Source organism: Ahaetulla prasina, chromosome 3 (genome assembly GCF_028640845.1).
Source record: "Ahaetulla prasina isolate Xishuangbanna chromosome 3, ASM2864084v1, whole genome shotgun sequence".
NCBI lineage: Eukaryota > Metazoa > Chordata > Lepidosauria > Squamata > Colubridae > Ahaetulla > Ahaetulla prasina.
The window spans coordinates 134,971,587-134,985,901 of record NC_080541.1 but is presented as its reverse complement, the minus strand read 5'-3'; the positions used below and the strand labels follow the sequence as shown (position 1 = coordinate 134,985,901).

The 14,315-nt window shown below is 37.9% G+C and overlaps 1 protein-coding gene across 1 annotated transcript in view; it reads right to left on the bottom strand.

Moving 5' to 3' along the window:
- The window catches only part of CRB1 (crumbs cell polarity complex component 1), a gene marked incomplete at its 5' end in the record, with an annotated part of 131,021 nt that extends 117,841 nt beyond the window's left edge, over positions 1–13,180 (bottom strand). Inside the window, 4 exon segments of the mRNA XM_058176643.1 lie at positions 98–126; positions 128–285; positions 6,675–6,699; positions 12,605–13,180. Of these exon segments, the coding sequence (XP_058032626.1) occupies positions 98–126; positions 128–285; positions 6,675–6,699; positions 12,605–13,180 (788 nt within the window).
- Positions 13,181–14,315: the final 1,135 nt, after the last annotated feature.

The window sequence follows — 14,315 nt, the reverse complement described above, 5'->3', positions numbered from 1 at the left end:
ACATGTCTCACAGATGTTTTCAGAAAGTTAGGTGGTGCCCCCAAAAAAGTACTTGCCATCTGCTGTAATCAAGTCAACCAATACGTGAGAGACATACCGATTGATAGAATCTATGCACTGCCCCCCCATTGAGGCATGGTTGACTTGCACATTCATCATTGTTGATGGCACAGTGATCACCAAGGAAGCCAAGTGGGGAGTAACAAAAACAGCCACCTAGACAGGCTCCATCATTCAGACAAGGCTCTGACAAACATTCAATGATTTCTAGTTCACAGTTGATATCTGCAGTGAAAGTTGAAGTTGAAGACATGTCAAAAGTGCCTGTTCTGAAAATAGATGACAATTTATAGCTTTATACAATGATTTGAAACTCTTTTGGTTCCCAAATTTTTCCAAATGATTTTTTTTTTCATTTCTGGGGAAAGAGACAGAAATCTAGATTTTAATGAGGACAGAAAGCAGAGCTCTCATTTTCTAACACTGTTGTCTGTAGACTCTGGTCACTGATTTACTTCCTTGGAGACAGCTTTAAAATATAACATTATTTTATCCAACGAATCTTCTCTGCTAAGGTTCTGTGACCTGACCAGATTCACACAATATTTTAAGGTAGATCCACAATGAGGACCAACAACTGCAAAATGCTGGGTGTGATCAGGAAATTAAGGTCCTCCACTTTTTCATGTATAAAGGGGTGGGCTTAGTTATGTCCAAGTTTTCCACATCATTTACCTGCTCCAAAGAAATCCCTATATGCAGGTCAAAATGTATCATATGAATGATGATCTAAAATGCATGTCAGAAAGTATGAGAAAAATTAGGGAAGTGTCCTACTTTTTTTTTTTAATTAAAGGTATATTTCTACAATCTATGTTTGCCAAGGTGTTAATTCATTTGACTTCATCAAACCAAAAATGTTACTGGTGTGGTTAGCATCACTATAAGAGTGAGTCCCTTGGGAGATAGGGCGGTATACAAATATGATTAAATAAATAAATAAATAAATAAATAAATAAGATTTAATAATTAGAATTCATTGTGGAGTTTTTTTTATAGACAATCTTTGAATGTATTACTGTGTGTTACCACTATGTATAAGTTTACTGAGAGACAACTTGCTATTGTATAATAGTTAAAGGTGCTAGGCAAGGACTAGAAGACCCATTTTCTAGTTTTCCCTTAAGCATGAAGACCAATTGAATAGGAGATATAAAAACATCCCGGAAGAAGGTATTGGCAAATAACTTCTGCAAATGTTGCAAAAAGACCCGTATGGCTCTGTCAGGCAGGAACTATGCAGATCAAGATTTTTGCTCTTTAGTAAGTCAACTGAAAAACGCATTAATGGCCATATTGGTGCAATGGTTAAAATGCAGAATTGCAGGCTAACTTTGCCCACAGCCAGGAATTCAATCCTGAACCAGCTCAAGGTTGATTCAACCTTCCATCTTTCCCAGGTTGGTAAAGTGAGGACACAGCTTGTTGGGGGAAATACAGTGTCAGCATTCCAGAAAAAAACCCCCACTCCAAGTAAAAAGTCCGAAGCAAGCATCTTTCAAAGTTCTATTTACTAGGATAGGTAAACTGGCACATCTGGGAAAACCCGAATGTGAGAGGTCCGGGTGTTCCCTCAGTAAATCAAAAAAACCCCAAAACCATCCCCTGACTCTGCAGTCGATCACATGCTCCAATCACCTACTGTCCCATCTCGAGACTGCACTCCGACCACTCCTTCTCCAGATGCAGGATCGGCCTGACCTTGACCGACAGGAAAAATGCTATTATGTCTAAAGACAACCCCTCTACTAAATCCCCCCCTCCTACTTTCCCACACATGAGAAAGTTGCAACACGGAAGCGTCCAGTCTAGTATGGCTTCCAAAGCTAACATACAGTATGCTGACACTGTAAAGCACTGCTTAGAGAGTGCTGTAAAGGTCTGTGGAGCGGCATATAAGCCAAAGTGCTATTAATGTAGCAACATTTATTATACGCTAATTAGAGAAAGTGTATGATAATGTCAATTGACTTAAGGTATGGAAAGTTTTATATGAATATTGAGTTACAGTATATATTATGACTGCAATACAAGAAATATTAGAGAGGCAAAGCACATGTGAGAATAAACTGAATGCTTGATTCATCATTGAACTGGGATAAGATGAAGATGGGTGGTGTCCCATTGATTTTTTAATGTACTTAAAGTACTTGTAATGTACTTTTAATGTACTTTAATCTAATGGCTAAGTGTATAACAAGTACTTGTGGTAATATTATCAGTGTGTGGGTTGGTGATGTGGATATATATCTAAGCAACAAATCCCCAAAGATTTTGCTGCAGTTGTCAGATTGTTTGTATGATGCAACAAGCTATATGAATCTAAAAAAAATTATTAAAGACCAAAGTAGTTGTATTTGACAAGAAAAATGGAGTGAATAATTACAAGTTACACATACATTGTGAAAAACTAGGGCAAGTAGATGAATTTTATACCTTGGTAGAATGATTACTAAAGATGAAAAATATGAAGAAATTTTAAGAAGTGCAAACACTAATAGAAAAGCAGTACTATGTCATTTTGTGCAACAAATGAATATTTACCAAATGAAGCAACAATTGCTATGTATAATAATGTTCTTCAGCTTACTTTGTTATATGCAAGTGAGAATTGAGTATGCCAGGAAAAACTGAATAAGGTGGGAGTGGGATACTTAACAAGTGTACGTGATAAAACTAGATGTGATAAAGTTAGGACTGAGTAAATGCTGAGTTAATGTGGTCTAAGAACAGAAGTGACTGATGAAAGAAATGCATTGAGATGGTTCGGTGAGAGAGAGAATGAATGTTGACTTGTAAAACAAACACATGTAGGAAGAGTGAACTTATTGAGATGGAAAAGCAAAGTTAGTGAAATCCTGAAAAACAGAGGTAAAGAAGTTTAAAAAATAGCAAGCAATGCATGATGTGATATGAATGAAGTGGAAGCAAGGATTTTGGTTGCAAAGCAAATAATGAAGCAGCATTGTGAAAATACTTGATGTAAACTACTTTTAGCAATGTTTCCTTTTCTTGTCTAATGTCTTAATTTCTTTTGGTATTTCTTACTTCTTTTCTATTCTGCATAATACTGCTTACCCTAAAAGGGAGGTAGGGGTGTGTGTGTGTGTGTGTGTGTGTGTGAGAGAGAGAGAGAGAGAGATTCATCTTCATTTCCCCCCCTTGAATAGCAAGTTGTTTTATCTATTCATCATTGAAATCTTTTTTTCATAACAAACAACAATCCAGGTCTTTAAATTCAAACTGCTGAAATAACCCAAGAGGCCACTTGGATTTGACCATTATTCTTTATATAAATTGCTTGACATGCAATTTAAGATGCTAATGGGTTAATCCATATAGACAAAGATTGTCTATAAAAAAAACTCCATAAAGAATTCTAAATATTAAATCTTATAATTCCCCGACCTCCGGATCTTTCGCCGCGAGCTGAAAACGCTGTTGTTTCGATGTGCAGGACTAACTTGAACATAGTTTTAAACCGGGGTTTTGAATTAGGGGTTTTAAATGGGGTTTTAATTATATTTAAAGTTTTTTAGGCTATTAATCGAATCAGTTTTTTATATAGTTTTTAATTTGTATTATATGTATTTTGTATTTTATTGGCTGTGAACCGCCCTGAGTCCTTCGGGAGAAGGGCGGTATACAAATATAATAAATAAATACATAAAATAAATAAAATTCTTCTTATGTCTATTTTCCTGAAGAGCCAAGTGCGCTTTTCAGGCATTTGGTTGTGCTGTTTGTTTTTCTAGTAATGCAAACAACAGGAAAACAGGGCACCAGCTTTTTGGTATCAAGCTATCATACTTGGATTTGCTACAAATATCAACATTTATCACTGAATGTAGTAAACTTTGGCTACTTAGTAGAATACATTTCTCTGGTTGTACCAAAAAGTTGCACCAGGCTGGTTTGTTAATATATGGAATTTTTCGATAAATATGATTTTAAGAAGTTGCATCAGGCTTAATTTCATCATGGCTGTTTCCTTGGTATAACTAGCTAATGAATTCCATTGAGTCAGCCATTCCAACTATGCCATAAGGCAGAGTGAAGCAACTATCTCAAGTGACACACCTGGTAATCTCTGACAATCCTTCTGAGTTCCCACCTGAAAAGTACAGCCACATGTACTACATGGCTTGTCTTCTAGTATCTCAGATGCAATGGAGAACACCATTGCCAATGAAATGCAGCTCAGTTGCTAGTCCTCTCCAGAAGATAATTCTGTAAAGATGAATTAGATCTTATTTGATAAAATATCACCTACTTTCCTGAGATAAACTGGCTTTAGATAGTTCTATACCGTGAGCACAATATATCATACTGTTACATGATTTGGATCAAAGCAAGGGCAAAGGCATAATTTGGATAATGGCATAAACATCAGAGGTGTGTGAATCGGCTGAAATTTGATTCATAATTGAGATCTGAAGGCATAAAGATTTGATGTAATCCAATTGAAGATCTGATTCAACAAAATATTCAACCAGAGCCTATAAAAATGTCAAAATAACTGCAACTATTTCAACTTTGAACAGAATGGGATGAAAATAGCAGGCGGATCCTTTACTGAACAAAGTGTCATCTTTTTATAACAAAAAGCTTCTGAAATCTGTCCCACCACCACTTCAATTATGTCTTCTGGGAAAGATAAAATAAAAATAATGAAAGGACAGTACTGCTATCTCCAAAGTGTCCAACAAAGAGCTTATAAAAATGCAGAAAATGTCCCACTCCAACTTTTAAATAAAAATGTTAACTGTTTAAAGTTGAACTAACTCTTACAAAAGAGGTCACCCCCACTAGCTTTTCTGAGCTTACAAACATGATTCATTTAGTACAGAGATTAACAGGAAATATACTGCAGATCATTTGGTGGACTGAGTTAAGGAACAACAATGAAATACATGGATTTGTGGAAATTCCAAGGATTATACAGGAAAGAGGAAATCAAACTTTTAAAAAGAGTAGCAGAAATTCTTGCTATCTTTGCAGGTGAACCTGCCTGAACAATTCTAACAGAAGACTGAGAAATAAATAGAAGAGCAGAATTCCTCTAAGCCCTTTGACAAGGAGAGTTTGTAGAGATGATAATGAAATTCATTGGCAACCACACATGTCAATATCAGCAAACACATTGTACTGTTCAATATCCTTTCCAGTCTATGGATAGAAAAATATTATAATTTTTGACTTGATGAAAACCAAGAAAGAGTATTAAATTATTATCTAAGAGCAAGACCAGTTTGACAGCAGAGCTGATTACCAAGGGAAGGGGTGAGTTTCTATTCCATGGAAGAATTCAATAAGGGCTGGATAGTCAAATGTCATGGAAAAATTAAGTTTTATTCTTACAACTGAGGGATGAATTCAGTTTCCCAAAATGTCATTTCCAACTTCAAGATTCTATGAAATTCCAAATCACTTTTAACTTTTTAACTTTTAACACTGCAGAACTGCAGAAAAAATAATTGCTACCAACCTGCCTTCCATTGAGAACCTGTATACTGCAGGAATCAAGAAGAGGGCCGTGAAAATATTTACAGATCACTCACATCCAGGACATAAACTGTTTCAACTCCTACCCTCAAAATGATGCTATAGAGCACTGCACACCAGAACAACTAGACACAAGATCAGTTTTTTCCCCGAAGGCCATTACTCTGCTAAACAAATAATTCCCTCAACACTGTCAAACTATTTACTAAATCTGCATTACTATTAATCTTCTCATCGTTCCCATCACCAATCTCTTTCCATTTATGACTGTATGACTGTAACTTTGTTGCTGGCAATCCTTATGATTTATATTGATATATTGACCATCATTTGTGCTGTAAATGTTGTACCTTGATGAACATATCTTTTCTTTTATGTACACTGAGAGCATATGCATCAAGACAAATGCCTTGTGTGTCCAATCACACCTGGCCAATAAAAAAAAATCTATTCTATTCTATTAACTCTCCAGAGTAATTCAAAGCATTCCAATGAATTCCGTTCCAAGATTCAAGTTGAAGGTTGAATTCATTTTATTAGAATGGAGGTAGTGCACTGATGAGTGTGATGTTTGCCCAGCATATTGTGAACGGTGTGCATGGAATGGTGTGCATGAATGGTGTGCATGAAATACCATAAAGACTGCTTCATGCAGGTTTTGCATGGATATTTTGAGAGATACGTGTTCTCTTGTTCCTCCCAAAGAACATGCTTTATTTTCAAAACATGTGTGCAAGCAACTATATAATCAGACCACCGTGTTATTAATGAAAAAGATCTCTAGACATACATATCATATTCTTTTCCCTGAGACAATTTGCAATATATTTAATCCTGAGAATTGCTCTCGTGTCATAAAGTGTACAGAATCCCCATATTTTGCAATTGCTGAAAAAATTTGAAGTTTAAGAAAAGAATAACAAAAAGATTATACTAAAGAACAAAAGGCAAATCTCAAGGATGGGAGGGATATGTTTCTCAATAAAATTGTCATAAGTAACAGGTTTTTATACACACACACACACATACACAAATACACCCACACATACCAAACACTGTCTAGTGACCGTAAATCTGTCAGGACTTGTTAACAGCAGTTTCCTGTGAACATTTGATAACACAGTGACAATAATAAATGAACTGTGTATATAAATCTCAGAACAATCATATTAAAACAAATATACCTTCCTCATTCCCCACCCCCCACCTTTTCATTAACATGAAACTACAGCTTGATTTTGCTGTGCTGGATCAGGCCATTGGTCTGTCAAACCAATAACTTCCCTTAGGCTACTGAACAAAAGGGTCTTTCCGTCTGTAAAAATGTAGCCGCTACAATGATTATATACTGTATACACTGCAATGCAAAATATATACAGATACAGACATACACACATAAAATATATACACAATTATGTTTGTGTATTTTACACAAGTATTGTTGTGGCTCCAACCCCTGAAACTGGCCCCATGCCTGAAAGTGCCTTGGAGCCAGGCCTGCTGCCAGAAAGTGACTCGGAGCCGGGCCTCTTGCCAGAAAGTGACTTGGACAGTGAGGGGGAAGGGCTGTCAGCTTTTACCTTGGGAGCACCGGCCTCCTTGGCTCAGTTCCAGGAGCCAGAAGCAGGCCAGGTGAAAGAGATAATGAGGCCTCCGTCCCCTGACTCTTTCCCCCCACAGGCCATGCCTCTGGACCTAGCTGATGGCAATCAGGCCTGGCTGGACCCTAGGTTTCATAGGCAGGAGAGAAGAGAACAACAGAAGCAGGGGAGGGGCAGGCCTAGGAAGTGCTGAGTCTCATGGAGCCACAACCCACAGGATATAAAAGGCAGCAAGAGCTGGTGTGTCTCTTTGTATCAGGCAAATCCACGGATTGGCTAGAGCTGAAGGTTGTGAGTCACCAGCGTCTTGGCAGCTATCGAGGGCTCTTGGCAGATGCTGATTCTTTTGCTGCCAGAGCTGATAAGAGCCGGCTAATTAAGCCATCGTTCGGACGGAGGCGAGGAGGACACAACAAGTATGTTTATGTGTATATGTACATGTATATCAGTGGTGGGTTGCCCCCGGTTTGGACCGGTTCTATAGAACTGAGAGTAAAACTGGCGGGAGGCTCTACCCACTGACCCGAACGTCATCAAAAGTGATCTGTACATGTACATCGGGGGGGGGGTTCTACTTACCTTGACTACCAGTTCGCATCGTGCATGCACAGATCACTTTTGATGACGTTTGGGTCAGTGGGCGGAGCCTCCCGCCAGTTTTACTACCGGTTCTATAGAACCGTTCCGAACTGGGGGCAACCCACTACTGATGTACATGTATATGTATATATATGGCTTGGATTGTTTTAAGTCAGAAATCGCATGTTGATAATAAATGAAGTAGCAGCATGGGAACTTGGGCAAATAATTATGTGGTGGCCTCAAGTTCCATCTATAAGCTGAATAATAGTCTACCACCTACTCCATGTTAAGAAAAGAATAAGATGAAGAAAATTGTCACCTAATGACCTCCTGCAGATAAAATAGCCTTTGTCGCCCGGTTATTCAAACAGAAGTACTAAGTGTAATCCAATGAAGTTGAAGTGACACCCAGCAAAGAAATATTATTAGCCATTTTAAAAATAATAGACTCCGATTTTCAATCTTTTCACAAGCCACTTTTAATCTCTTAGCTGACATGTTACCTAAGAAAACCCACAGTATCCTTCTGTATAATGCTGACTTTGACAGTCAACACTTTTCTTCAAGGTAGATCTTAACTACGGTTTATAGTGCCCCATCTGGAACACAGGAAACTAGTCTCTCTGGAGAATTCTATATTCTATATTCTATATAGAACATATGTTTATATATAAAATATATTTTTATATATTTATATAGAATTCTATATGAAATACCTTATGCCACCAGAGTACAAATTTTTAGGCTTAGACAACCTAGAACTATGCTGACTTCACTCTGACCTAAGCATAGTACATAAAATTATTTACCACAATGTCCTACCTGTCAATGACTACTTCAGCTTCAACCAAACCAATACACGAGCAAATAATAGATACAAACTCAAGGTAAACTGCTCCAAACTTGATTGCAGAAAATACGACTTCAGCAACAGAGTGGTCAATGCCTGGAATGCACTACCTGACTCTGTAGTTTCTTCCCCAAACCCCCAAAACTTTAACCTTAGACAGTCTACTGTTGACCTCACCCCATTCCTAAGAGGTCTGTAAGGGGTGTGCATAAGTGCACCTGCATGCCTATTGTCCCTGTCCTAATATTTCTATTCCTTTTTCCCCCCTTCAGATTAATGAATGTTTACCTAATAAAACACAACTGTTTTCTATTTCCTATATGTCCAGCACCAGTTGCACTCCATCAGCTGTCCAACAGAAGGACTATATACAAGGTATATCTATATATATAATCTAGATATAGATATAGATATAGATATATAATGAGCACTATAAAAATGCAGATTCTCTTCCCACTGCTCTCCTGACTGCCTAAATGTTCAGTCTTCCCTATGATTCAGGCATACTAAGCTCCTTTCTTCCAGTGAAAATTATATGAGACATTTCCTAGCTCTTTGATGAAGCGGGACAAAAAATAAAATAAAATAAAAAAATTCATCCCCCAGATCAGTTGCAGAAAACCGTCTGGAGAGCTAACAGAGCAACTTGCAACCCAGAGCCGGTAACGAGAGCATTTGGTTAGCATTACCGTGGTTGATTTATTGCGAGCTCTCAGCATACATATCAAAAGTTATAAGCTTTTTTAACATCCCAGGGAAATGAGATGAGGGTGGATGATTCCCCACTGTGATTCATGGTGTCAGGCTGGGCTAATAGCAATAGGCAAGCTCCCTCTGACTGAGTAAATGAGGATTTTTATTACCAGCAGAGACACCTTGGGAGTTTCATGCAAGATTCCCTCTGGCTCGTGCATTTAACACATCTCACTCACAGCGAGCTGCAGAAAACTAAACAACCACCCGAACAACAGCAGGAGCCGCTGATAAATCATTCCATTAAGTGGGCTTTAAAACTCACTCTTTTACTATTGCAGAAACAGAAAGCTGCCCTTTATGGAATTATTACTCTTATTATTTTAGGCGTGGATGCTAGAAAACTATTCTCCAGTGGGTTTCTCAGCACATCTCTTTGGGTTTATATTTTATGGCGCACTTTCTTTGCTGTTTTTAACCCTTCTGACAATTTTGTGCTCATATGGATTCTTGTGTTATCCTTCCCTAAACTAAGCTACTGAACTGAAGGAGCCAAACAATTTAAACTTAAATACAGACAGCATTCCTAGAACGTGCAAGAGGATTAGTGACTGGGGAGAATACTCTTGTTTTTTTCTTTTTTCCTACAGGAGTCTCAACTTGAAATTGTGCTTAAATGGGAAAGAGTAAAAGCAGGGGTGAAATCTACTTACCTTGACTACCAGTTCGCATCGTGCATGCACAGATCACTTTTGATGACGTTTGGGTCAGTGGGCGGAGCCTCCCGCCAGTTTTACTACCGGTTCTATAGAACCGTTCCGAACTGGGGGCAACCCACTACTGATGTACATGTATATGTATATATATGGCTTGGATTGTTTTAAGTCAGAAATTGCATGTTGATAATAAATGAAGTAGCAGCATGGGAACTTGGGCAAATAATTATGTGGTGGCCTCAAGTTCCATCTATAAGCTGAATAATAGTCTACCACCTACTCCATGTTAAGAAAAGAATAAGATGAAGAAAATTGTCACCTAATGACCTCCTGCAGATAAAATAGCCTTTGTCGCCCGGTTATTCAAACAGAAGTACTAAGTGTAATCCAATGAAGTTGAAGTGACACCCAGCAAAGAAATATTATTAGCCATTTTAAAAATAATAGACTCCGATTTTCAATCTTTTCACAAGCCACATTTAATCTCTTAGCTGACATGTTACCTAAGAAAACCCACAGTATCCTTCTGTATAATGCTTTGATAGTCAACACTTTTCTTCAAGGTAGATCTTAACTGCGGTTTATAGTGCCCCATCTGGAACACAGGAAACTAGTCTCTCTGGAGAATTCTATATGAAATTCTTTATGCCACCAGAGTACAAATTTTGGGCTTAGACAACCTAGAACTATGCTGACTTCACTCTGACCTAAGCATAGTACATAAAATTATCTACCACAATGTCCTACCTGTCAATGACTACTTCAGCTTCAACCACAACAATACACGAGCAAATAATAGATACAAACTCAAGGTAAACCGCTCCAAACTCGATTGCAGAAAATACGACTTCAGCAACAGAGTGGTCAATGCCTGGAATGCACTCCCTGACTCTGTAGTTTCTTCCCCAAACCCCCAAAACTTTAATCTTAGACAATCTACTGTTGACCTCACCCCATTCCTAAGAGGTCTGTAAGGGGTGTGCATAAGTGCATCTGCGTGCCTATCGTCCCTGTCCTAATATTCCTATTCCTTTTTTCCCCCTTCAGATTAATGAATGTTTACATAATGAAACACAACTGTTTTCTATTTCCTATATGTCCGGCACCAGTTGCACTCCATCAGCTGTCCAACAGAAGGACTATATACAAGGTATATCTATATATATAATCTAGATATAGATATAGATATAGATATATAATGAGCACTATAAAAATGCAGATTCTCTTCCCACTGCTCTCCTGACTGCCTAAATGTTCAGTCTTCCCTATGATTCAGGCATACTAAGCTCCTTTCTTCCAGTGAAAATTATATGAGACATTTCCTAGCTCTTTGATGAAGCGGGACAAAAAATAAAATAAAATAAAAAAATTCATCCAGCAGATCAGTTGCAGAAAACCGTCTGGAGAGCTAACAGAGCAACTTGCAACCCAGAGCCGGTAACGAGAGCATTTGGTTAGCATTACCGTGGTTGATTTATTGCGAGCTCTCAGCATACATATCAAAAGTTATAAGCTTTTTTAACATCCCAGGGAAATGAGATGAGGGTGGATGATTTCCCACTGTGATTCATGGTGTCAGGCTGGGCTAATAGCAATAGGCAAGCTCCCTCTGACTGAGTAAATGAGGATTTTTATTACCAGCAGAGACACCTTGGGAGTTTCATGCAAGATTCCCTCTGGCTCGTGCATTTAACACATCTCACTCACAGCGAGCTGCAGAAAACTAAACAACCACCCGAACAACAGCAGGAGCCGCTGATAAATCATTCCGTTAAGTGGGCTTTAAAACTCACTCTTTTACTATTGCAGAAACAGAAAGCTGCCCTTTATGGAATTATTACTCTTATTATTTTAGGCGTGGATGCTAGAAAACTATTCTCCAGTGGGCTTCTCAGCACATCTCTTTGGGTTTATATTTTATATATTTATATAGAATTCTATATGAAATTCTTTATGCCACCAGAGTACAAATTTTGGGCTTAGACAACCTAGAACTATGCTGACTTCACTCTGACCTAAGCATAGTACATAAAATTATCTACCACAATGTCCTACCTGTCAATGACTACTTCAGCTTCAACCACAACAATACACAAGCAAATAATAGATACAAACTCAAGGTAAACCGCTCCAAACTCGATTGCAGAAAATACGACTTCAGCAACAGAGTGGTCAATGCCTGGAATGCACTACCTGACTCTGTAGTTTCTTCCCCAAACCCCCAAAACTTTAATCTTAGACAATCTACTGTTGACCTCACCCCATTCCTAAGAGGTCTGTAAGGGGTGTGCATAAGTGCACCTGCATGCCTATTGTCCCTGTCCTAATATTCGTATTCCTTTTTTCCCCCTTCAGATTAATGAATGTTTACATAATGAAACACAACTGTTTTCTATGTCCTATATGTCCGGCACCAGTTGCACTCCATCAGCTGTCCAACAGAAGGACTATATACAAGGTATATCTATATATATAATCTAGATATAGATATAGATATAGATATAGATATAGATATAGATATAGATATAGATATATAATGAGCACTATAAAATGCAGATTCTCTTCCCACTGCTCTCCTGACTGCCTAAATGTTCAGTCTTCCCTATGAGGTTCAAACAAGTGGCACCATTCAGGCAAGGTTCAGAAGCACATTCATTCACCTCCCGTTCACAGTATTTCCCTTGGTAACCTGGGACACAGTAGCAGGAGTATCCCCCGATCTTGCCTCTGCACAAAGCTCCATTGAGGCAAGGATTGGAAAGGCATTCGTCAATGTCAATTTCGCAGTGTGTACCTGTGAAGCCTTCAGCACAGAGGCAAGTGAAACCACCAGGTTCATCCTGGCAGGTGCCTCCGTGCCTACAGAAATTCGAGTCACACAAGCTAGTGGCAGTTTCACAAACAGTGCCAGTGTACCCCATGGGACAATCACAAGTAAAGTTGAGGTTTCCAGGAACACTTGCACAAGTAGCATTGTGAAGGCAAGGGACAGAAGAGCAAGGATCATATGTTTCTTTAATACAATCTTCTGCAGAAATGTCCGCCGATGAGTCCAGACAGTGGCAACTAGTGGCCGTGGCAGCAGCGTGGCACTCAGAGTCCTTCTGGCAAGAATTGGACAGGCACTTGGGGCCATCATTCATGCAAAGCGATTCTAAAAATAATAGAAACACACACAAAAAAAATTAGTAGACAACTTTCAGCAAATCAGCACATGAGCTATGCAAGAAAAACTTGCACTTCCTTTTTCTAGTTTAATAGAAAAGGCTGTCTTGTTCAGGGCTTTTAAAAGTGCATATACAGTAGTGGCCAAAATTGTGGAAACCTTTTGGGAAAAGTGTATTTTTGAGATTTGATGGCTAATAACACTTTTTTTTTTTTTTGGAATTTCAAGATAATCATATTCCACTGCTGGAATGGTCTGGGAATAGCCCAGACCTTAACTTAATTGAAAATCTATGCAGCTGACTAAAGAAACTTGTTAGTCAGAAGTGATCCAACAATAAATAGTTAATAGAAGCAATCATTCAATCTGGGTTTCACATTATAACAGCTGCAGAACTAAAAGACTTGGTTCACTCCATGGGAAGACGTTGTAAGGACATAATTCATGAGAAAGGTTACCCAACTAAGTATTAACCAATGTGATAATTTTTGTATATCTCATTTTTTCTATGTGTTTCACTTTTCTTCTTTATACTGTAACTGCTATTCTAATAGCAAATCCTTCATAAAAGTTATTGCATTGCATTCTTGATTAAATTATCTTTCCATTGATATATAATTTTATGGTACCACTTCCAAAAAAAGTGGTTATTAGCTAGTTTTAGAAACTAAACTTTTCCCAAAAGATTTCCACAATTTTGGCCACTACTGTATATCTCATAATCAGGAAGTCCTCAAAATATTTACATGCCAATATTGGGACAAACATACCTTACAAGTTCTATACATGTAATTTATTTTATTTATTTATTTATTTTGTCACAACAATATATGTAGGAATCATACAAAAGATTATATAGTATATAAACATATATGGGTAAATATAAGGAGGTATAAGCATATATATAGAAAGAAGAAAAGAAAAACAATAGGACAGGAACGGTAGGCACGTTTGTGCGCTTATGCACGCCCCTTATGGTCCTTTTAGGAATGGGGTGAGGTCAATAGTAGAAAGTTTTTGGATAAATTATTTTACAATTACTTATTTTGCTGTACTTATTCTGAGGTAAGCTGTTTTTCTTCCAAATCAGTAGGCACTTTCATTTCTACTTCTACTGTTAAAGGGATAATTCACAAACCTTC